At 33.9% G+C, this 25,844-nt stretch overlaps 1 protein-coding gene across 18 annotated transcripts in view; it reads left to right on the top strand.

The window, feature by feature from the left end:
• Positions 1 to 2,461: 2,461 nt before the first annotated feature.
• Positions 2,462 to 25,844, top strand: part of TRDN (triadin) — a 411,085-nt gene continuing 387,702 nt past the window's right edge. For all 18 annotated transcript variants that reach the window (XR_010727714.1, XR_010727713.1, XR_010727716.1 and 15 more), the window contains exon 1: positions 2,462 to 2,712. Coding sequence is in view for 14 of the 18 variants with exons in the window: in XM_066248538.1 (XP_066104635.1) it covers positions 2,691 to 2,712 (22 nt within the window). In the remaining 4 variants the exon portion in view is untranslated. The remainder of the gene's footprint in view (positions 2,713 to 25,844) is intronic.

Raw genomic sequence — 25,844 nt, 5'->3', positions numbered from 1 at the left:
TCATAGGGTTTCATTCATTTGAAACTAAAAGTTATATCCTTATAAATTGAGTTTAAAATAACTTGAAAAAGTTCCAACTTTTTAAAATGATAAATATACTGATTTCTTAATTTCTCATAAGATTTTCAACCCATTCAAGAAATGTTTCTAAAAAACTTATCCTGCAAGTAGGTTTATTGGCTAGAATATAATTGACACTACTTTTTTCTTCTATTATGCATAATATGAAGTTAGTGATTGGGAATTTAGAGTACTATCAAATATTGGGAATTTGCTATTCTTGCTCTATAGTCTTATTTCAACTTGTATTAAATAAGAGATTGTGTGTATGTTTCTCCCCTCTGAGTTAGCTAATTTATTTTGGCTCTGATCCATGTACATTCTTAATGAGTTATATAAAGAATTATTTTTTTTATTCACACTAGATTTATTGATTTTAAAATATTTTATTTATTGATTTTTTTTAGAGAGAGAGGAGTGAGAGAGAGAGACAGAGAGAGAGAGAGAGAAGGGGGAGGAGCAGGAAGCATCAACTCCCATATGTGCCTTGACCGGGCAAGCCCAAGGTTTCGAACCGGCGACCTCAGTGTTCCAGGTCGACGCCTTATCCCACTGCGCCACCACAGGTCAGGCCGATTTATTGATTTTAGAGAGAGAGAAAGAGGAAGAGAAAAATAAAGAGAGAGAGAAATAGGGACAATGATCTGTTCCTGTATGTGCCCTGACCAGGGATCAAACCTGCAACTTTTGTGCACAGGCCGAGACCATTAACAACTGAGCTATCCAACCAGGGCAGTATAAGGAATTATTAATTCTTCAGTAACTGCAACAAAAGATGATGAAAGTCTGACAAATGGAGATGGAAAGCATTATTTTTTTAAGTTTATTTGTTGATTTGTAAAGAGAGAGGAAGGGGATGAACTGGAAGTACTACTGTGGAGATGAATAAAGATGACTTTGGGGGGCCACGGGAGGAGAATTCTGCATTTAGGTTACCTGCTCCCCACCACAGGAAGTAGATACCAACCCATGGCTCCATGAGGGTGCTGGGAGGAGTTCACATCTTTCCACCTCCTGATGGGCCTAATTAGTAAGGGTCTCCTTTACTTGCAGATGGTAGTGTGTTTAACAAAGACTTACCTCTTAGGCTGGGTGTCAGACTTGTAGTAAAAAACCTCTAAGCCCAGTCCTAGTTGTAGGATCTTGAATAAAACTGTGAGAGTTACCTGGAATTATTTTCTCTTTTGTGAATTAAGATTTGTCCTTAGTTGTTTGTTTTTTTTTGTTTTGTTTTTTTTATTCAGCAGGTATATGAACACTTCCTATTGTGCAAGGAATTGGGACAGCGAATACAGAACTGCTGACATGGGGTAGGACATTACCTATAAAAATAGCTGTTGTAGCATTCTTCAGAATTTCAAATATTAAAAAACACACCTGATGACTTTGCTGTATGATCTCTAAACTACCACACAAATTCAAGAGTTTCTGACTACCAAAGGCAGCAATTTAAGGCTAAACATTTAAACTATGAACATTTGTTAGGTTAAATACGAGAATAAAAAGAAGATAAGGATAATCAGCCCTTGATTATTCACAGATTGGCTAGAATTTGTGATTATGTGCCCTTTGATTCACCTCCTTCAAACCACCAACCTTTAAATATTTCTCTGCTCAGTAACACCTGGCTCAAAGTGGAAAGGTGAAATGCTAATCAACCAATCTGACTAATTATTAGCTGCTATAATTCTTTTTATTTTATTTTTCTTGAAGTTGAAGTAGGGAAATGCCAAAATCTTTCACTAAAATGTGCGCTAAACTTTGTGTCACCTTCTCTTTCTTGTATTATATAAAAAAGTTAGGGTATTTTGTTTTCAGTAATATATTAAAGTGAACAAAGCATCACTATAACTTCATAGTGCATATATCTTATTGGCTAGTGTTGGAAAAATCTTAATCTCCTACAAGGAAGCTTCAGGATTTAATAGTTGGGACTCAAAGTGTACCCTATATAAATAACTCCACTTGTTAAGTGGAGTTAGACTAATAGGGAATCAAGATGGAGAAAATGGTTTAAGACTACCCTTCCTTTTGCCTGTGCTAGGCATAGAGGACCCTTCCCACACCAAATAAGGGGAAGAGGAATGCTCTGAGCCTTAAAGGGCACTAAGAATAAATCTGAGTTTATCATGGATAAGATTACTTTCAACTCCTTATTTTGTGTTTTCTGACATAGACCCCAAGATCTGTAATTATCTTAAGAAAGCTGTGGAGACTTAGTGCTTTTCAGTTCCCTTGTCTTTTTTTGGCCTATCTCTCTTTGGTGCTGGGGAACTGGTTGTGTGTGTGTGTGTGTGTGTGTGTGTGTGTGTGTGTTTTCCCAGTGCCTAAAAAAAAAAAAGTGCTGAGGAGTCCTAGGGAGATGAGGCTATTTTTATTTGAAGCTGATACTTCTGCCTGAGCCACAAGTGCTGCTTGGAAAGGGCTCAGGTTGTTTCCAGGGGGAGAACTCTGCGGAGAAGAGACGAAGTTCAACAAGACAACAAAGGAGCAGCAGAAACAACCAGGAAAACGAAGAGCCCTCAGGATTGCACTCAGAGCCCCCCAATCAGAGTTCTCGAATCCTAAAGTATTCTGCAAAGTGCCACTTGACTGGAACTTTTGGCCTGCTCTTTCTTTCTGCAACCACCATGACTGAGATCACTGCTGAAGGTATATCTACCATTTTTCCAATAGTATCAACTAGAAAAAAAAGGTGGTGATGGACAGTCACATTGCTGGTCAATGTGTCGGCTTAAAATGTTGCTTTTGTTAATTGTCTTGATCAAATGACTCTATACAAAATCAGAGAGAAGTGGGTTTGGGAGCTGAGAGGCAGACAGATCAGTGTGTTGGGGGAGTGAGAAGAGGTTTCTTTGAAATTTTGCATGTGGAAACTTCTTTGCTGTGCCAAAAGCCCCACCAGTTACTAGTGTCACCCACACCTCTATAAATAGCTATGGCCATGTACCATGGCTGATGTCTTACCAAGTAAAAGCTACAACGCTTGCAAAAATGGAGACCACTATTAACTTAAAGTGTTGCATTTAATGTTTAAACTTAGAAAAATGATCTTGAGCATTTTACTTAATGATATTTTAAAATGGAGATCTTAAATTTGTTTTTTTCTTTCTAACTAGAGTATATCAAATACGCAGACTTATAGATTTGTATACAGTTTAAGACATGTCCTTCTGCAAAATGTGTATATATTTTACAATCAGTGGATATTCAGAGACAAGGTGGAATTGCACAAAATCACTATAAATCAATATGATTTTTAAAATAAAGCAATTTAAAAGTGGCCAAATTCTAATTATTTTTACACACTCATGTTTGTTTTCTCCCTAAATTATGTATTCTATTTTTATATTAAAATAATTTTTTAGTTTTAATGCTTATTCTGAAAAATACATGCTATAAGTAAAGCATATCGTTTTTACTATTTAAAAATGGCAGTAATTTTTACAAATGTATTATATGCAAAATATATGTATATATGTAAATATGTATTATATAAATATATATTTACATACATACATACATATATATAGTTCTTAAAGTAAAAAGACCCCTTTGAACAGCTCAAGCACATCGAATACAAACACGATCTGGTTCTAGCTAGGATAGAAATTTGGGAGGTGGATCTAAAATTCTCTTCTGACAGCTGTAAGGAAATCAGACAGGTGGTGCTCTGGACGGCTCCAAGTTGAATGCTGGGCTGGTTTGTTTTTAATCAGACAAATGAAAAATAGAACATGAATTTTTGGCTCTTTGGGTAGACATTACTATAGACACACAGGAATTTCAGGTTGGAGAAATTTTATATTTATAAGGAGAAATGTCTTTTACCTTTCTCTGAGAAATTTAGTCTGACACGCTAAATTAACAAAAACAATTACTGAGAGATTTCTATGTATATCAGATATTTTGCTCAGGATTTTATGTGTGTTTACTTATTTAAACCTCGCACAATTCAATGAAGTCAGCATTAGTGTCTCCGTTTTGCAGAAATAGAACCCCTAGCTCAGATGCTCGGTGACTTGCTCAAGACCACAGAATTGCCAAGATTAGAAACAACTCCTGCAATCTAGTTTGTGCTTTCTCTTTTCTGTAAGAGAATATCAGGTTTACTCTTCACCAGTTTTAGTTGGGAATTTGCTAACTAAATATAAATAGCATTTTTTCCTATTCCTTAGATATTCTGAGTCATATGGTCTTTAGTTTTTCTTAAAGAGTGCTATCTATAAAAACTTCTTGCTTAGCCCTGCACAAGTTACTAAGATACTTATGAATATATCTCTCTACCTCTGCACAAGACTGCCAGCGGATTCAGAGCTCACTTGGCCAAAACATTTTTGGCTTGTCTGTAGATTATGTTCTGAAGACCTTTGCACTTAATTCATAGAACTTTTTACAGAAGAATTCCTGAATATGAAATAAAACTTTTATTTCTGTGTTCTCCCTGTGGGAAAGTTTAAAGTGTTCTCGGAAGACCTTCGGGAGTCACCCATTAAGAATCACTGAATTAGAAATAAATTAAAAATGTAAAAATGCCACCTAATTCCTAAGTGATAGTCATTTCCTACTCCCTGGCCTTAACAGTTCACAGGATCTATGTCACCTGAGCATCAGTTATGTGCTCTTATCTTTTACTGCAATGATTTATTGATCATATTTCTCAAATGATAATTAGACTACCAACTCAAATGAGCTTCACTTTTAAGGTTAGTACCTCAGCCATTCTCAGTGGTTGTCTAAAGTTTCTTGCACGGTGCTCTTCTATACATTTTTCATTTTGTGGTCATGATTCTCACTTTTTGTGTCTCATCTAGCTTGCTTTTAGAGGTGAACTTTTGTATGGGTCATGGTACAACGTGGATTATTCTTTCCTCCAATCTACTATATTTTACTTGCACCAGTTTTGAACACATTACTGAAATATAAGCATTGCATTAGTAGTCTAATAACATCTACTGATTACTCCTCCAATCCATTTATCACAAAACAGGCAAACACCTTGTAGAATTTAGAGGCAACTGGGGGAATGAGTGAAAAAAGTGAAGGGATTAAGGAGTACAAACGGGGATGGATGTAAAGTACAGCACGGAAAATAACTCATAATATTCTAGTAATTATGCGTGTTGTCAGAGGTTACAAGACTTATCAAGATGATCACTTAGTAAGTTATAGAATGTCTAATTACTGGCTTGTACACACAAAACTAATGTAATATTGTATGTCAACTATAATTGAAAAATAAAAAATGATTTTAATAGAAGTTAGAGCTAGTAGTATGTTCTAGTCCATGGTCCTCACTTTATTTTTTGAAAAACTGAAAGTTATGAATTTTTATGACTCTCCTATTGGGTTTAACAATTAGAGAAGGTTTGAGAACACAATTCATGTCTTCCTTGGCTAATCCCATTGTTTATTCAACCATATTGCAGGGCATGTCTCTAAACCTTACTGAGTTCTTCATGGAGATTTGCACTGCACTCTCCAAGCTGGGTTACTTGATCTAACAAAAGTAAGGAAGTAATGCAAGGTATGGGATTGTCTTTCAGATACAGAGTAATGGATGAACCAGAACTAGGAAAAAATTGAACCCCAAAGGATTTTAGGAAAAGAAGATGTTTTGATTCTGGGAATAATAAACTAAATAAAGATAACTATAATGACAAAGATAATTACAATTCACATTTATTCAGAAGACATTATATGTCAAACACAGTATTAGGCTTGCTATATGAGCATTCAATTCTCATGATGACCAAATAAGATAGGTACTTTATTATTGCTAATTCTAAAACAAGAACCTGAGTTTAGAGAGAATAGAAATTTGCCTAGCCTGACAGGTCAGTGGCTCAGTGGATAAAGCATTATACTGGGGCACAGAGGACACAGGTTTAAAACCTCAAGGTCGCAAGCTTGAGTGAGGGCTCATCTGGTTTGAGCAAGGCTCACCAGCTTGAGCTCAAGGTTTAGCAAGGGATCACTCAGTCTGCTGTAGCCCCCCAGTCAAGGCATGTATGAGAAAGCAATCAATGAACAACTAAAGTGCCGCAATGAAGAATTGAAGCTTCTCATCTCTCTTCCTTCCTGTCTGTCTGTCCCTCTCTCTGTCTTTCTCAGTTTCTGTCAAAAAAAAAAAAAAAAGAAGAGAAGAAATTTTCCTAAATTGACAGAGCTATATATGATGTAGCTAGGATTCACACTCACATCTCAAAGCCAGAATCATATTGGATATTTCTTCTTGCTGTGTGAGACTAAAAGTTAGCCTGGTATTAATTTGGAAGTTGATGGGGGCCTATGCTAAGCCCCTGTTCTCATTTGGCCCATGCTACTTTGAGTAGGTTAGAACTGGCCACAGACTGGATCAGACTCAAACAGCACTAAGGTTTAAGACTATAAATAATCTTCTAACTTCTTTCCAGAGGCTCAGTTATTCCTACGCTAGTGCCAAGGTTAGTTCCCCTGTCTGAGGTTCATATGAACCTTTCAATGACCAATTTAAGCATCTATGACAACAAATATCACTATACAAAATATCTTTCAAGTCATTAATAATGAAGTTTAATTAATGCTTTTAAAAAATTTTTCCCATTGATTTGAGAGAGTGAGAGAGAATAAAGGAGACAGAAAGGAACATCAACTCATTGTTCCACTACATTGTTCCATTTAGTTTTGCATTCATTAGTTGTTTCTTGTATGTGCCCTGACCAGGAAGGAATCCACAACCTCAGTGATTCAGGATTATACTCTATCCATTGAACTACCTGGCCAGTGTTTAACCGATTACTAATAGATTTATTAAAAAGATGGAAACTTTTGAAAAAGTTGATAACATAGTATTTTCACATTGTCAGTTAATTAATATATAATCAAATCATGCTTTAAAATATTTGCATAATTGTATTTTTGGGTCTAAAAACCTTGAAAATATTAGAAAATAAAATATTTACTTAAAAGATTCTAGTTGGGGTCTTGGCCAGTTGGTTCAGTGGTAGAGCATCAGCCCAGCGTGTGGAAGTCCTGGGTTTGATTCCTGGTCAGTGCACACAGGAGAAGTGACCATCTGCTTCTCTACCCGTCTCTCTTCTCTCTCTCTTTCTCTCTCCCTTTCTCCTCCTCTTACAGCCATGGTTCATTCGAGCAAGTTGGCCCCAGGCACTGAGGAAAACAGATTGCGAAAACTAGGGGGCTATGTAGTTCACTGAAAATCAGAGAGCAAAAATGGTACAGAGGTGAGGAAAAGCAGTATTAAAAATAATTAAAGGCAGAGTGACAGAGTAGAAAGTGTGTGTGATTTCAAGTCAGAAATCCGGGGTCTATCATTAGCTCTACTACTTAACCATACTCAGTCTGGGGAGGATGAGGGTCCTTATGAGGCTGGAATCATAAAGTAGTGGATAAATCATGAATCACATGGCCAGAGAATTTTTTCAACTTTTTATAATATCTTGCCAGTTGGTAAATTTATTTTATGATTTTGTAATGAGGTGAAACATCCATGATTCAAAATCTGCAGTGAAGGTAACCATCAAATATATCTTTGTAGTGTCAGTCCTTGCTGGGTTCCATTAAGAAGCTTTCTGTTGTAGCTTTTTAAAAAATTGTTTGTAATAATGACTCTTTTGTTCCTCCACACTTTAAGCACACAGTGCCCACAGAAAATGTCCTGTTTGTCACATTAAATGCTTCTCAGTTTTTTCTTATTTATTTTTGGTCATCATTGTGAATATAATTTAAAAACCTTGTTACTTTTACAATGCAAAATGAAGTGAGCCTATTCAGCTATTCTAAAGACTTAGAAATATTGAAAGACTTAAAGCCTCCAATGCTGTTTGTATTAATTTTTAATCAGTTAACAATATTTAATATGAAAGAAAAATAAAACAGTGCAACTAAGCAAATTTTAAATCGTATACATTGACCTTTGGGTTGAATATATCAATTTGAAAAAAGAATGTAAAGATGGTTAAGATTTTCCAGCTAAGCATTGGTTTTACGTTTATGGAGTTTAAAACAGTTCTTTCTTTTCTTCCTTCAAATAAATAGAAACCCTTTGGGGAAATGTTTAATATATTTCAAAATGCATATTATGTAAAGTAATACAATTTATAAAGTGCAAATTAGGGAAAAACTTTTATTTGGTAACTTTGCATTAACATACAGTAATTTCAAGTTTATGGAGTTTAGGTTCTGTTCAACTTAAAGTTCTAAGAAGATTTATCAAAGCTAAGGATTTTTGCTCACCTCAATTTTCATTTCCTCTGAATAATCTGATTGGCATGGACAGTTCCTTTTAGGAAATTTTTGAGTATCGCATGAACATGTATTGCCCCAAGTGAGGGTTATTCAGAGATAGATGAACTTCCTGATGCAAAAAGATAGTGTTTTTCCATCTGCAAAAGAAGCTAAAAAGAACATTGTTGGCATATGTGTAATGAGTAATGATCTCCTTCTCTCTGTACAAGTTATGCCCTCTAAACATCAAACCTTCACATCTTATTGTTAAAGCAAGCTGTTAAAGGCACAGAGAATTTGTAATTTTGAGAGATCCTTTGGTATGTAAATGATCCTCATAAATCACAGAGTCCAACTCACAATGTACTTAAATATTACATTTAAAAATACATGCAGTGGTGGGATTCAACCAGTATGCACTGGTTCAGCAGAACTGATACCTAATTTTCTGTTGAGTTCAGCAAACCAGTTGTTAAAATGGCACTTGTAATCAAGGTCTCTCTCAGGTGGGTGCCAGGGCAGCCACCCAGTGTGGAAATTACAAATTTACATTACTTACTCTTTTATAAGTTCCTCTACGCAACAGCGTATTCTAAGTGCCCGTTAATAATGTCCATTCCATCCATAGGTGAAAAAAATTGCAAGTGAGGATGGCAATCATGAAGCAAAAGGAAATATCTTAAATAAAAGTTTTATTGATTTTTGTCAGGTATTATTTAATATTTTAAAACTCTTTCTTATAACATAATCTAGTTTTGTGTACCTCTTTTATATTTCTTATTTAAGTATTAAATGCGTGAAATGATAAACTATCTCTCAGTATATCCTCTTTTTATTTGCATTTAAAACACTCATTAGAGCAGAGAACTGGTTGTTTAATTACTTAAATTCCATCACTGTATATATGAATTAGATATTTTCTAAACTGGTCGATACAACAGAAGTTAGCACATCCTCTTTTACTTAAACAAGTTAAAAATACAATTTTTTAAACCAGAAGAACAAAGATATTATATTTAGTGACCTGCTTTTTACAGGGGAAAACTGGTTTTATTCAGACGGCATGAGGCTAGAACTCATTGTGATAGACTGGTTTTATCCACTATACTCATTTGCTGCATTCTTCTCTTCCCAACACAGATTACTGAAATGTTGAGAAAAACAAACTATTTAAAAAAAAGGTTTAATATTTAGAACTTAGTTTTAAAAAGGTCTTAGCACATTGGTGAGCTTATGGGTAGGAGAGAATCAGTTTCCACTGATTTGTATTTTCAAAATACATTTTTAGCAAGATTTCCCTGGAAATTTCTTTTGTCCCTTTTAAAAAAAATTATCATATGGTTAAGAGAATTTTATATGGTAAATATTTGGTACAATGTCAAGACAAAATAGTAAATTCAAAGTGTTGCTTCTTTGACATTCAATACTGGAGCTATCATTTTAGTCCCTGGTTATTTTCATTTAACTTTTGTATAATTGTTTGAGGTAGAGGAGAAGAATATACTGTAAAATCTGTCAGTTATCATAGTGTGGTAAAACAACAAGTTTGTGAATGTAAATCAGTAGAAGTATTAGATGTTACATTTAGAGAAAAGCAAAGAAACAAAATAAATCCATTTGAAATATAATAAAACTTTAGACTCTATGGAATTAATTACCAACCTATAAACATTTAAAAAGCAGTAGGTCACATCAGAGTTTCATTTGTAATCAATATTTTAGCATCAACAATTATGTGCTAGGCTGAATGCCAAAACAATGGGAACATGAAGATAAATAACAATGTCCTTGACTCTAATACAGTAGACTGAAAAACAAGCAAGAAAAAGCAAAAGAAAAAAATTAAATGAAAAACATCAGGAAAATGAAGACTAGACAAATTTAAAAACATATAACTACAGTTGAATTTATGAATTATGGTTGTGTAGTTGAATAAAATTATACTATCATTCATAAATTTTATGATAAGTGAAAACATGGAAACCTGCTGAAAATAACCTTAGAAGGATAAAATGACAATACACAGTGTACATGGCATCGTTGGAAAGGCAAAATGTCTTGCCAAAAATGAGATCAAGAATAGTTTTCATCATGTAGAGATGAAGAAAAAAGAGATAGGTTATAAATAATAATTAGTGGTCTTTGAGATGAAGCCCTAGCATAATCAAGGTATAGAGTTATCTGGTTATGAAAATTGGATAAAATTCCTCATTTAAATATTCTTTTTTTTGTTAAGTATCCTATTGCTATAATTTATAAAAGGTTAGATATCTTCTGTTCCTGATTTATTATGAACTGGTTGTTTATTATGATTTTTAGTTGTTTTTTTTCCTATATGAGGATTCTCCCACTGTTTGTATCTCCATTATTGTTTTTCATCCTTAGATACTTTTAAGCTTAGTTTTTATTTATGGAGCACCATTTCCAATTTATGAAGAAATGATGAAATAATATTGTCACATTGGTTCTAAATAAGGTTTTAGATAAATAATTGTTCTATACTAAGTGCTGTTCTGTTCTAAGAACTTACTATGACAACTAGTGTCACAGGCCAGTGGTCTTATCAAGATATCTATAATAGGTAGCATTTCAAGATGCTAGAAAAAGGCTTTCATCATGGAACAGTTGAAGAGACATAATCCTTAGTCTAAGGTATAGAAGATATAACCAGAAAGTACCTAGGACAGTAGAAATAACTAGATTAAAACAATAAAATAGCAGAATCCTCTAGAGACATTGCTCGAAGTAACTGGAAGAGTTATATGAGAAATAGTAGTTTTGATAGTTGCCAAAAGACCTGGTTAACTATTCAGTTTCTACCCAGTCTCTCGGGATTTAAAATGCCTCCTAAGTTCTCTCTTGAATGACTCATTCTAACCATCATCCAAACTGGATTCTTGTTTTTGAATGACATAGGCTCTCAATCTTCAGGTGTTTTAGAACATATTATCTTTTCCCACCACTGTGTCGTTCACTTGTGGATAAAGAAGGGTAAAATGCTGATACCTTGAAAAATATTTATTCACTTAATAAACCCTTACTTTTATGTATTTGGGGTATTCGCTTTTGCCAGTGACAATGTTAAGTCTCAGAATGAAATGTTAAGTATATAAAAATCAAGGAGAAATGAAATAATTGTACAAATAATTATATGATACAATGCTGTTACTTTAGGAATTCCAAATTTCCTTAAAGAAGTAACAGTTAAAATTATATGTAAAAATCTTGAGCCTGACCTGTGGAGGCGCTGTGGATCAAGTGTCGACCTGGAATGCTGAGATCACCAGTTCAAAACCCTGGGCTTGACTAGTCAAGGCATGTGTGGGAGTTGATGCTTCCTGCTTCTCGGCCCTCTCTCTCTCTCTCTGTCTCTCTTCTCTAAACTAAATAAAAAAAAAATAAAATTAAAAAAAAATAAAAATAAAAATCTTGAGATAGATTCCTTGGTTTTTCATCATTCAAGTCTAAAGTAGACAATATTTACACATATAAAACAACTAAAAATGAATTAAAATATAACAAATAAAGAAATAAACTTATGCGATATAATTTTCAGAGAAATACGGAAGGCAAACAAATGAACTCGGTTGATGAGGGACTCATCATGGAGTCTAACTTAAAACTTGAACAATATTCCTAAATAAAGGACAGCAACAGAAAAAGAAAGAAAAGAATTACATGTAATCAACATCCCAAGATAGTGAAAGTTTCAGATTAATTTATTTAATATATTTTTACTAAATTAATATCTTGGCCTCATGCTCTATGTTGTGAACTCAAATGTGGAGGAGACACATTCTCTTGGCATTTGAGGCAGGAGAAATTGTCAGAAAGGTCTTTCTGAGACATTGCAGGATAATTAGCAAACAGTAGCACTCCTCCTTACAATTTTGACTCCACAATCCCACCTGTTTTCCTATAAGGATGCTAAACTACACCCCAGTTAACAACCAACAATAACCTAAGACAAAGGTGAGAACTGGTGTTAATGGTTGTGAAGGAGATAGGATCAAAATGCTCAACCCTGAGAAATTTCTGGTTTAGTTATCTTCTAATCTTACACAGAAGATTTTTTTAAGGTAGTATAGGAAATTTGGAATGGTGGGAATGTCTTTTTAATATCCTCTTGTCAGTTAGTTAATAGTTAGTATAGTAAATATAGTCATTTAATCCAATCAATGATTATAAAGTTATTTGGGACAAAATAAAGTACTTACTGATATAATTATATCTGGCTGCTGTGATTTGCTATTTATAATTCTATACTAGAAAAAATGGTAATTTTAAGAAAGTATGGGGCAAAGAGTCACAAGCTATATGGAAAGACAAGAAACCCCTTGAGAAAAATCAGTGAAAGGTGATGGCTTATTTTCCGTGTCCTTGGGCTCATGAATTGACGTGACAGCATAATTTGAGGACAGGCACAGGTGGTAGCAGCTCTGATGGGTAAACTGAAATAGATGAGTCTCACAGAGTGTTGTACTTTGCAGCACTTTGCAGAATTGCCTCATATAATTTTATAGAAGCTAAGTAATAAACTTGAGGGTGGATTACATTTCTTTACTTGATAGTCACCTTATATTGTAACATGTTGAACTCTACATATCTGCTTAGAGTGCCTCCAATTTTTTTTTAATCCTTTGAATCACTACCAAAATGACAAATGTGTTCCCCAATCATGTAGAGACTCACTTAAAATTAAGTTGTTGAGGGGTTGGGAAGTAGGTGGAGGGGCAAAGTGGGGGAGGAAATGGGGACAGAAAGGGATTTTGCTTAAGGCGATGGGTGTGTGATGCTGTGTGCAGATGATGTTTTATTGAATTGTACACTTGCAACCTGTATGATTCTGTCAACCAATGTCACGCCAATAAATTCAATTAAAAAGATTATCAAGCTAATTCTAAAAATAAAATAAAATTATAAAACAAAAATTTAAGTTGTTAAGTAACACTGACCTACCCAGAAGCTAAAATCCACAATAACTCTATTTACAAGTGAAAAATAAATTAGATAACTGTGGCAATGTTTGGATAATACTGTCACAAGTGGTTTTTAAGAGACCAGCCAACTTACCAGTTCAGTGTTAAAAATATATATTAAGAGTCATCACAGATTTTAAATGTTTTTAATTTTTTCTATAAATTTTTTTCATAAAATATAGGCACTGAAAGCTGCATAAATAATATATATTAAAATAACATTTATTCAAATAGTAATGGAACTGACATTTCCATAATCATAATTATATCAGGAAACAATATTTCCATCATATTGTGTGTGTGTGTGTGTGTGTGTGTGTGTGTGTGTGTGTATTTTTCTGAAGTTGAAAATGGGAAGGCAGTCAGACAGACTCCTGCATGCCCATGAGAGGGTGATGCTCTGCCCATTTGGGGCGTCGCTCTGTTGCAACCAGAGCCATTCTAGCGCCTGGGGCAGAGGCCACAGAGCCATCCTCAGCACTCAGGCCAAGGCTGCGGAAGGGGAAGAGAGAGACAGAGAGGAAGGAGAGGGGGAGGGGTGGAGAAGCAGATAGGCGCTTCTCCTGTGTGCCCTTGCCGGGAATCAAACCCGGGACTCCTGCACGCCAGGCCAACACTCTACCACGGAGCCAACCAGCCAGGGCCTATTTCCATCATATTTTGAAGCATATTTCCACCTGCCCACCCACCAACTGATTCTCACTTTGGTTTTGCTTCCTAATCAAGATTCCTCTTCTCCAACCCTTCTCCCACAGGAAACAACTATTCTATTTGGTGCACAATTTTCTTGCTTTGCTTTACATTTTTATGACCACCAGATCTACAAACAATATATCTTAGTTCTGCCCAGTTTATTTTTTCTATATGTGGAACCACACAGTATGTATAATATATTATTCTATATCTTGCTGCATTAATTCAACACTCCATAAGACTCATCTATTTCATTGTATGTTACTATAGTTTATTTTTCTCTCTTTACAATATTTCATTGTATGAATATCTTAATTCATTTATCATTAAAAAATTTTAAATTAGAAGACTATTATGAATCATACTGCTATGATCCGTTCTCTTCTTTTTAGTTTAACAGTTCTGTCATCAATGTGTGTTTATTTCACAACTATGCTCTGTGCTAAAAAGGTACATTCAGCATAGAGAACACACTTGTTCAATCAAATGGGTTAGTATATATTCTATCATTTAAATATAATTTAAAAAAAAAACATAAACAAAGGTAACCTCTGTGGCTAGCTACTAGAAATGCCCCAGCTTGTTTTTCAGAAGAAATGAACATAGCCCCATGAGATCTATCAAGTGGGTATTAAAGGGAGCAGGAAGAAAATGAACAGTAAGGACAACTTAGAGATAAAGAAGCTATCCCCAATATACAGTGACCCTTATCTGAGACCATGTAGGCAGCAGCTCAAAAACTGACTTTTGTGCCTGGAATAACTCAGCATAAAAAGAGGTTGTTCAACAGATACTTATTGAGCGCCATGCCCCCTCATTTCAGATCATTCTGACACATGCTTGGGTTTGAGTTCTACCATCCCAGTTAATTATATGTAAACTTTTAAACAAATTCCTCATACTTTCAATAACATTAGAAAAAAAATCTAAATCATGCATGTAACACAGTGCCTCAAATTAATATACAATAACTGAGGATTCTTTTCATGATATATTTATGTTCATGTGCAACAATACAATTCTTTTTTTTTTTTTTTTTTCTGAAGCTGGAAACGGGGAGGCAGTCAAACAGGCTCCTGCATGTGCCCTACCGGGATCCACCTGGCATGCCCACCAGGGGGCGATGCTCTGCCCCTCCGGGGCGTTGCTCTGTCACGACCAGAGCCACTCTAGCGCCTGGGGCAGAGGCCAAGGAGCCATCCCCAGCGCCCGGGCCATCTTCCGCTCCAATGCAGCCTCGGCTGTGGGAGGGGAAGAGAGAGACAGAGAGGAAGGAGAAGGGGAGGGGTAGAGAAGCAGATGGGCACCTCTCCTGTGTGCCCTGGCCGGGAATCGAACCTGGGACTTCCGCACACCAGGCCGACGCTGCTCTACCACTAAGCCAACCGGACAGGGCCAACAATACAATTCTTTTCATGGGCAATGTAAATCTGGAGAATGGAGATGGAGGGGAAAAAATAAAAGAAAATAGAACTGTTTTCCTGAGGGAGAATGAAGGTATATGGAGGCCTAGAGCTCAATCTGTCATACTGAAACATTAACTTTTCCCAACCTTACTGAGTTTTGTCTTTTTCCCATTTGCCCAGTTTTAACCTTTGGGTTCCTCAATCTTTCCTTCTTTATTCCCCCTGTTCTTATTTCAATTTAAGCTCCCATCATTTTATATTTGGACCCCTATAAGTGACACATTGTATTTTTCACAAGTGGCAGCAGCAGTATTTCCCACCACATGCTTATTTTATAACGTGTCCTTGAGAAGTGAGGTCTATTCCCCTGTTCTTGAAACCAGGTAGACCCTTATGGCAGCCTCAACAAATAACATACAATAAAAGTGAAGTTATGTGACTTCCAAGTATAAATCTTAAAAACACCAGGCATGTAGACCTTGCTCCCTTAGAGTCTTTACTTTTTAAACTATGCTGTAAGAATGTTAAAGCACCTACACCTAGAGGACTCACATCATAAGAGGGATGAGATTCTTGGTTGATAAAACCAGCTGAACTGCTAGTCACCAACCAGCACCAACTCCAGCCATCTGAGTGAGCCATCTTGAAATGGACTGCCCATTCCCAGGTGAGCCACCCTAGTAAATACTTGTGGAAAACAGACAAGTCATACCAGCTGAACTCATAACAAATTTCATATTCTAAGAAAAATAAGTCATTATAATTGTTTTAAGTCACAAAATTTTGTAATGTTTTGTTATGCAGCAAAGTATCTATGCAATTTCCTGATCTCTAACCCATCTGCATATGGTTATTAAATTACATCTATAATAATTTACTACCAATTAAATAATGGTAACTTATTCAGTGTACAGTGCTTTAGCCAGATTCAACATGATGTTAGGCTATTTATTTATTTATTATTGATTGAGAGGCAGGGAGGCAAAGACACAGATTCCTGCATGCACCCAGACCAGGATGGACCCAGCAAGCCCAGTAAGAGGTGATGATGCCTATCTGGGTACATTGCTCTGTTGCTCAAAAACTGAGCTATTTTAATGCCTGAGGAGAGGCCATGGTGCCATCCTCAGCGTCTGGGACCAACTCACTCGAATGAGCCAGGGCTGTGGGAGGGCCAGATAATTGAAGCAGCTTTCAATATGTAAGATCTCCACACAATACTTCAGTTTGCTGAGCTGGCCCAGACAATACTTTGCATGCAGAAGTGTTCACACATCTATTAATAAAGAGTAGAGAAAATATTAGTTTTGCTATGCATTATACTAGCCCCCAAAGATATCCATACACCAATTCCTAGAATCTGTAAATATGTTATTTTACAATACAAAAGGGAATTTTTGAATATAATTAAATTAAAGAGCTGGAGATAGAGAGATTAGCCTGGATTGTCTGAGAGAGTCTATTCTAATCAAAGAAGTCCTTAAAAGTAGAGAACCTTCCTGGCTGTGGTCAGAAGGAGATATGATGTGAGGACTTAATTAGCCACTACTAGCTTTAAAGATGAATGACAAGGCAATGAGTTAAAGAATACCATAGCCTGTAGAAGCTGGAAAGAGCAATCTCCCCTATAGCACCCCAAAATAAATGCTGCCCTGTAGACACCTTACTTTTAGCTCCTTGAAATCCATGTTGGATTTCTGAGTCATATAACTGTAAGATAATAAATCTGTGTTATTTTAAGCCACTAGCTGTGGTAATTTGTTATGGTAGCAGTAGAAAACTAATAACCAGGGCCTATCCGCTTACTGTAAATCTTCCTTATGCACCATGAGTCAAATTTTCAGAAGGCTCATATAATATTGACATAGAAGAATTGCAAATTTATTTTCCATGAAATATTTTTTACATAAATCACTCTAAGTAAAATGATTGGGTCTTCCTTCTATATAAGAAAACAGGCTAAAAAGAAGTCCCTTTATAAAGGTCTGAGTTCATCATTGGGACAATTAATAATGGATTAATGACTAGCTTTTTCTTTCTGTCAAAATGTATGCTGACTTTTCTTCAGAAAAGGAGTTTCCTACTAACATTTTCCCTGGGTGATCAGCAAAGATAGAAAGACACTTCATTTTGGTTTGTATTCCCATCAACAGATAATTGCAAATCATAAGGAAAAACATTGTAGTTTGTGCAGTAACTATTCCTTCTTAATAACTCTATGATTAATCTAAATACATTCAAGTCTAGGAGTATTTCTAAAACACAAATTTTGAATTGTTCTATAATCTGTGATATTTGCATATATACTAAGTTATCTACACACGAGGCCTAACACATATTGTCCACACTATCGAGATGATTATAAAGTGAACTTCTTTAAAAGCCTCCCTAAACCAGGACACCTGCTCCTCTTTGGACTGGGTATCCTTCACCTTCTTGGGTTTGCACACACCAGGGTGCTCTGGATGTTTTCTGCTGGATAAGAGCCTATTAATAAATAGAAAGCTGACACTGCTGAAGTTTAAAAAAAAAAAATCAGGTTAGAGATTAATTTCATGAAAGCCACAGTCATGTCAGCTAAACATGATCTGTTTAAGATTTATTCATTCCAGTTGAAAAATTAGAGCCTAAAACAAAAGCAGAATTTTCCTCTATGCATCCCTTGAAATGCTCTAGGACCTTCTAACTCAGAGTGATCCATGTACTAACAACATCCTCATCATCTGGGAACTTGTTAGAACTGCAGATTATCAGGTACCACTTTAACCAACTGGAACAAAATCAGCCTTTTATCAAAATTCCCAAATGATTCATTTGCACACCAAAGTTTGGGAGGCATTGGTCTAAATAATTTTCTACTTTGAGCTATCACTCCACCATTCAAAGAACATAAGGATGTTACCATAAAACAAACTAACTATTTTTTAAATAACTTCACATTGACTTTTTTCTAATATTAATTCAAAGATATATAAATTATAAATTTAGAGAAATAAGACATACATACTTGCAAAATTATTCTGAAGTAAAAATAAAATTACTGCCTGCTCACCTTAAGCTATTATAATATTTAAAATATTTTTAAAATTAAATTTGTTGGGTCAACATTGGCTAGTAAAATTATATAGGATTCAGATGTACAATTCTATAATACATCAACTGTATATCGTATTGTGTGTTCACCACCCCAAGTCAACTCTCCTATTTAAAAAATATATATTTCAATTACATTTATCAAAGAATATCTCTCCATAATAATATTATAACTTTTTGTGATATGGTTACCAAGTAATTTTTTTAATGCTTTATAACAGTGTATCATATGTTGTAGGGATTCAATATTTCTTAAGATAAAAACTTTACATTTATATTTTATTCTATGCATCACAAATCAGTTATTTACACTTCATATTTATTTTTATGCTATACAAATATTATATATTTATGGTTTCTCACAACTTACAATTTTGCTCTGATTTTATATTATTTTTTTAAAAAAAACTTCCTTTAGTATTCATCAACAAAAGATAGGTGAGAAAGAACCAGGATAAATTTTTATTATTTATTTTTAGTTGACTTTTTGAAGAGTGCATATGAGCCTTTTTAATAATAAAGACTCATAATGCTGGGTTAATTGTGTGCCATCCAACTCATATTCATTATGTTTATATAGTGTCAAATACTTTCAATCATGTCAAATCTTAAAAATATATTTTTACCCTTTAATTATATTTCTGTAATTATTTATAAAGAAATTTAAAAAGGGATACAAGTTATATGACCTTTTATTTAGATGATTAACAATGAAAAATGATCATATAAAGTTTCAGCAAAACTAAATAAATGAGCTAAAGCAGAATAAAATTTGATGACATTGATTCATGCTGAAAGAGATTATATTCTTTTCTTAAGATGATAAATTCTGAAATTCCTATTAATTAGAAATCATAAAAACTTGCAATAACTTTTTAAACACATTTTTTAATTAAATTTCTAGCAAAATTCTAAGCTTACTTTAGTTGGAGCTAGATGTGTGTTTTGGTATAAATGTGGGTTGGGATTTTGCTCATGTAAACACTGGCATCAGTTGACCATTCTCATATCAAATATATTTTCTAAAACCAACATGTTGGCATATCAGATATATCTTTGATCTAGTCAGTCTATAAAATTTTCCAGTACCTTTGTAAGTGAAGAATAATGTAATTGTGTCTCACGCTTTAGACCATTATTCACTAAATGTACAACTTTTTCTTGTTATTCAATGCATTTAAGTTTTCCTTTATGCTGTATTCAGTTATTGATTTTATGTCTATGATGAGATAGAAATATTATGATATAAAATGGGTAGAACTATAGGAAAGTAAAGTTGAAGCATGTTTCAAGGTCATTTCCTGCAATTTCACGTTAAAGTATAAATTAGTCACGTTATAAAATTATGTGCTTGAAAACTACTTCTAGTTTCTCTCTGCCCCTAAACAGAAATATATTTAAACTCTAAGAAATGTCAAGGAAATACATATCTATTTAATGGTTTAATATTTCCATGCAAAGATATTCAATGTTTTCCTTAAAAAACTATTTGTCTAACATTACTTATGTCAAATAGTCCTCACCTAAATCTTGCTTGTTGATTTAACACAATTTTCACTTTTTCTTTTGAACTTGAAATAAGACATCACCATTCAGTTTACTGTGACATCTTGTCTTCTAGAACACTAATCTTAAATTGTTCTTGTCTTTTAACTTAACAAGTTGAACAATGAAAAAAAAATTATATACTCTATATTATTTTTCTACCTTTTAATTGCATTAAATTTTAACTTGCATATTTCAAATAATTGTGTATTTTGAGAAGATGTAGTTGTGATATTTCAAAAATTTTTACTAATTGAAGGCACTGACTGATAAGAAACAAACAAAAGAAAAAACCAAACCAATTAGAAAGAATGTCAATCTTGATTCTGTGCTTGTGAATCCTGGCTAACTACCAGCTCTGTGTATTGAGAATGTTTGATGAAAATAAACTGTATAAAGTCAGTCAGTTAGTCAGTAATGGAGTGAAACTCTTGCCTTCTCTTGTACTCACAGTGTGAGCTCTGTACATTATCTTTTTGAAATACAATTTCCTTATTATATAGAAAGGTTATAATGACAGTTCACAGAGTATATATATGAAAGTGTCCAAAATTGCCTGACAAGTAGTAGAACAACATAAATATTAATTTATTTCTTTTCTCTTATGTTGATCAAATGACATTATGAAAGCTCTGAAGAATCATTCATTTTTGTGGTGTATGTATGAAGCATAAATCCACACAATCAATTATACATAAAATTATTCAATTTTTATTTTCTCACACAATGAAAACTATAATATCCCTCTAATTTTCACAGAGTAGGTGGTGGGAACAATTGTTTCATTGTTTTTTCTCTCTCTCATATCTTGTGAATAGAGTGAAACTTTTGTTCTACCCAGTCCACTTCTCTTGGTTATTCTAAAATTATTGGCATTTGCATTTTTTAGCTTTAGAATTTACTGTAAAATCTTATTACACATTGAGTTTTTACTTTTCAGTTTTCTTTTACATACTAATCTCATTTTAATATTTTACAAGAATTTTAAATTTCTAAACAATTTAATTATTTCCTCCAGGTCTAAGAATTTGTACAAATAACAAAGATAAATAGGGTCTTTCCAGGGTTAATTTATGTTAGTGGGCCACTTATATTACTTTCTTGTTGCTATGTAACAATATTACCACAAACTAAGTGACTTAAAATAACACATATTAATTATCTTACAGTTCCTGTGTGTCAGTAATCTGGACATAATTTAGTTGGTTCTTCCAATTTAGGATCTTTTAAATTATGATAAAAATTTTAACCAGGCTGAGGTCTAAAACAATGATGAAATGGGGGAGGATCTGCTTCTAAGCTCAGGTGTTGTTGATAGAATTCATTTCCTTGTGACTATAGGTCTGATCTCAGTTTCTTGCCATTTCCCGGAAGACCCTGTTGGCTGGAGGTTGTTGTCAATTTCTAATGGCTGTCTTTAATTCCATGCCGCATGGGCCTCCCAACATGGCCACTAGAAGAAGGTAGATTCTCCTAGGCAAGTAAGGTTGTCCTATCTTATATAATCATGTGATACAGTCCTTCACCTTGCTGCATCTGACTGGTTAAAAGCTAGTCTCAGAGTATGTCCACACTCAAGAGGAGATTATTCAAGTACATTGATATAAGAAGGTGCATATTGCAGAGGCCATCTTAGAATCTATCTGCTACACCCCTCTATAGTTCAGGGTCTAATCTTCAGGTGAATAGGTAAGAAATCTTCTTATCAATCAGGCTTAGTCTAAATACTTACAACCTGTGAGGCTGAGTTAAAATATGAATATGAAATGTTATTTTTATTTTATTCTTATAAAGGGGACCAAAATATTTGGATTCAGTTCATTTCAGCCTCTTTTAACATGTAGGTACTTGGATAATTTAATTAAAAGAAATGTTATTTCTAGAAATAGGGGAAGGGAATTTTCACAATACACAGTTATGATTCATTCTGGTAATAGGAGATCTTCATGGATCAAAACTTGTATCACTAAAAATTATCTTCTACAGTGACCTAATTGTGAGAATTGGCCAAAATTGGATAGGGCTGAATTAACCGGAAAAAATTTTCTCCTCCTCTACTTTTTCTGAATAACCCACAGATGTTTCATGCATCATTTCATCACATTATTTCAACACATTTTCAATGTCAGATCTGATTTCCTAGTTATATTCATACTTCATGCTTCAGGAGTCCCACTTAGGTGCTCAGGGACACTTAATACCATTTTTTGTTTTTGGAACATGCTATGAAAAGCTTTAGGGTCCACACTCACTTATCTTTGTCCCCAGAAAGCTCCCATACCCAGGTGAAAAGGAAAAGAAGGACTTGATATCTTCTCCTGAATTAACTTTTATCCGTCCCTCAGATTCAGCTCAGTTGTGTCTCGTAGCATGGGTATGTCTCCTAATGCAGCATTTATCACAGTTGCATTTGTCCATCTTGGCCCAATAAAGGCAGAAATAAATTTTTTTCACCTTCTGATCCCAAGAACTTAACAAAGAGCTTGGTAATTTTTAAGCGCTCAACAAATCACTGCAGAATGAATACATATAGCGGCCTATAGAACAAAGTTATTAGGAGCTCATAGCTCTGCCACAGAAGCAATACTACCAAGTTGTAGGAAGCAACAGAGGGGTGCTGGTTGGAAGCTGGGACCTGTGTTAAGGGAAGATAGAATTCACAATGAGAATAGCACATGACTATGACTCAACCCTGTTGTTCTTTGGTGTATTCATTTTCAGCTCTTTTATCTCTAATATTTTTAATATCCGTGTGTTTACACATTTACCAATGTGTCATTAGAAATGACACTTCTTAAACATTACTCTATTTTTGTGTATCCTTAATAACAAATACATATAAGAAATCTTTCTGTCCCTTGACAAAATCAACTGGCCAAATAAAAATTAAAGTTATTTATGAAATCATTTATATTTTTTACTTAACATCTCTAGTTTACAATGTGAATTATTTTTTCAACTTATGGGAAAATGTTACTTTCAGGGTTTATAGCATAAATTGTGTTCTATTTGAAAATTTTTAATTTTTTCCATCCATTAAACAATGATGTACTGAATGCTTTTATTTTTTTCAGTAGAAATTAATAGTGATAGAGACTAGTAGGGAGAAGAGACAAAAATTTGAGTGTCTCAGAATAAAAACTATAAACTTTATAAAAGAACAGTTATAATTTATGCATAGAACATAAGGAGAATACCAGCCGTTAGCAAGGCTAAGAGACCAAACTGGAAAAATTCTTAGAACATAATTTCATTCGGACAAGATACTTAAATGAAATCTTAAAGAATCAATTACAAGTTAGCTGGGAGAAAAGGGGGAAGTGACTAATTTCCCAATTTTGCCCTATCTATGTCTTACCTACTTTTAAAAAATCTTTAATGCAATCAATAATTCAAGTGTTCATAAACAAGTTACTCTGGCAAAGTAGATTATTTCTTTTTCAAATATATAAATATTTAAATAATATATATTTTAGGTATAAAACTAAGAAAAAACAGATAAGCAGAAAGAAGAGAAATATATTTATTATCTTATCACTTTTATTATAACTGTACAATTGTCTTATAAATTCTTTTCATATATATATATAATTTTAAATGAGGTTATCCCTTGAGTAATGCTTTATAAATTCTATTTCTCATTAAAATTTTTTATAACTTTTTCTTTCAGTAAATATACATTTTTATCCACATGTGCATGGCTGTATTGTATACTACTCACAAAAATTAGAGAATATTTCAAAAATGAATATGAAGCAATAAAATATCCTCTAATTTTTGTGAGCAGTAGTTCAATATATTGCTTATTTCACCAATTCTTTTATGTTGGGTATTTATATTGATTCCATTTTTTTCATGATTATAAAAAATATGGAAATGGTCTAATCTTTTTTCAACATGTTTAGTTTCTTTGTAATAATTTAAAATACTGATTCAAGATATGTGGTTTTAAACTTCTGATATATATAGACAAATTTTCCCTAAAAAGCAACCCAATTTTAATAACCACAAACACTATATAAGGTTTATATCCACATAGTTTTGCTAATACTGTATAAGGTACTTTGAAATGTTTTCTTATCTGACATGTCTAAAAAATAATATATAATTTAAAAATTTTACAGATTCTCTAATGAGGTTAAGATTTATTATTTACTGGTCAATTTTGTTTTTTTTTCTTGTGAATTGCCCATGCATTTCAGGATAAATTATGGCAAATTTAATGTATTTCTAATCACATATATGAACTCTCTTTTTCTTCAATGTTTATTTAGTCATTTCTTTGTTAATGATACTTATTATTAACAATACATTTATGAAAGTTTTTTAAGAAGGCTAAAGTGAAATTGGCAATAAGATAATTAACATTTGGTAGAAATATACTGGGAACCAGATAACATTGGAAATGCTTGACGTGTAATCTTTAATTGAATCATCACAATCACCATAAAGATCATAATTATTATCAAATTTAAAGATAAGGACACTGAAGTACAGGCAGATTAAACATTTTACCCACAGTCAACCAGTTAATAAAATGTAGAAAGGATATGGACTCATGTCTGAATTCATATACCTTGTATGTTGAGTCTAAATTAGGTTTTTTATTTTAATTTATTGTGTTAACATGGATTCAAGTGTCCTTCCTCCTCCATGTCCCCCATTATACCCCCTTTACCCCCCCCCCCGCCTTCCTCCCCTCTTCCCTCTGGGATTTCCTGTGCTGTTATCTGTACTATGTGTTATATATGCATAGTTTCACTAATCCCTTCACATTCTCTGATTCCATCCCCTCATCCCCTTTTCCTCTGACTGCTGTCCCTCTGGTCCCTATGACCCCACCTCTGCCTCTATTCCATTCCTCAATTTACAGTATTCATTAGATTTCACATATAAGTGAGATCATATGATATGATATTTTTCTTTCTCTGCCTGCTTATTTCACTTAGCATAGTGATCTCTAGGTCCATTCATGCCATTGCAAAACTTAAGATTTCCTTCTTACTCATGGCCACATTGTATTCCTTTGTGTATATGTACCACAACTTTTTAATCCACGCATCTACTGACAGACATTTGGGCTGTTTCCAAATCTTGGCTATTGTAAACAATGCTGCAATAAACATGGGAGTGCATATTCTTTTAAATCAATGATTTGCTATTCTTAGGATATATTTCTAAAAGTGGGATAGCTGGGTCAAAAGGCAGTTCCATTTTTAACTTTTTGAGGAAATGCCATACTGTTTTCCACAGTGGCTATGCAAGTCCACATTCCCACCAGTAGTGCAGGAGGGTTCCCTTTTCTCCACACCCTCTTCAGCACTTACTGTGTGTTGATTTGTTAATTAGCACCATTCTGAGAGGTGTGAGATGGTATCTCGTTGTGGTTTTAATTTGTGTTTCTCCAATGATTAGTGATGTTGAACACTTTTTCATATACCTATTGGCCTGTATGTCCTCTTTGGAGAAGTATCTGTTCAGTTCCTTTGCCCATTTTTTAAATGAAAAGTTTACCTTCCTGGTGTTGAGTTTTAAGAGTTTTTAAAATAAATTTTGGTTATTAACACCTTTTCAGATGTATTGGCGAATATGTTCTCCCATTGTGTGGGTTGTCTTTTTATTTAGTTAATGTCTTTTGCTGTGCAAAAGCTTTTCAGTTTGATATAGCCCAGTTTGTTTATTTTGTCCTTTATTTCACTTGCCAGTGGAGATAAATTGGCAAAAATATGCTACGAGAGATATTAGAGAGTTTACTGCCTATGTTTTCTTCCAAGGTGTTTATGGTTTTGTAACTTACATTTAAGTCTTTTATCCATTTTGAGTTTATTTTTGTGAATGC

The sequence above is a fragment of the Saccopteryx bilineata genome, chromosome 12 (assembly GCF_036850765.1).
Source record: "Saccopteryx bilineata isolate mSacBil1 chromosome 12, mSacBil1_pri_phased_curated, whole genome shotgun sequence".
Taxonomy (NCBI): domain Eukaryota; kingdom Metazoa; phylum Chordata; class Mammalia; order Chiroptera; family Emballonuridae; genus Saccopteryx; species Saccopteryx bilineata.
The sequence above is the reverse complement of the archived record's forward strand: the minus strand, read 5'-3'. Positions and strand labels throughout refer to the sequence as shown.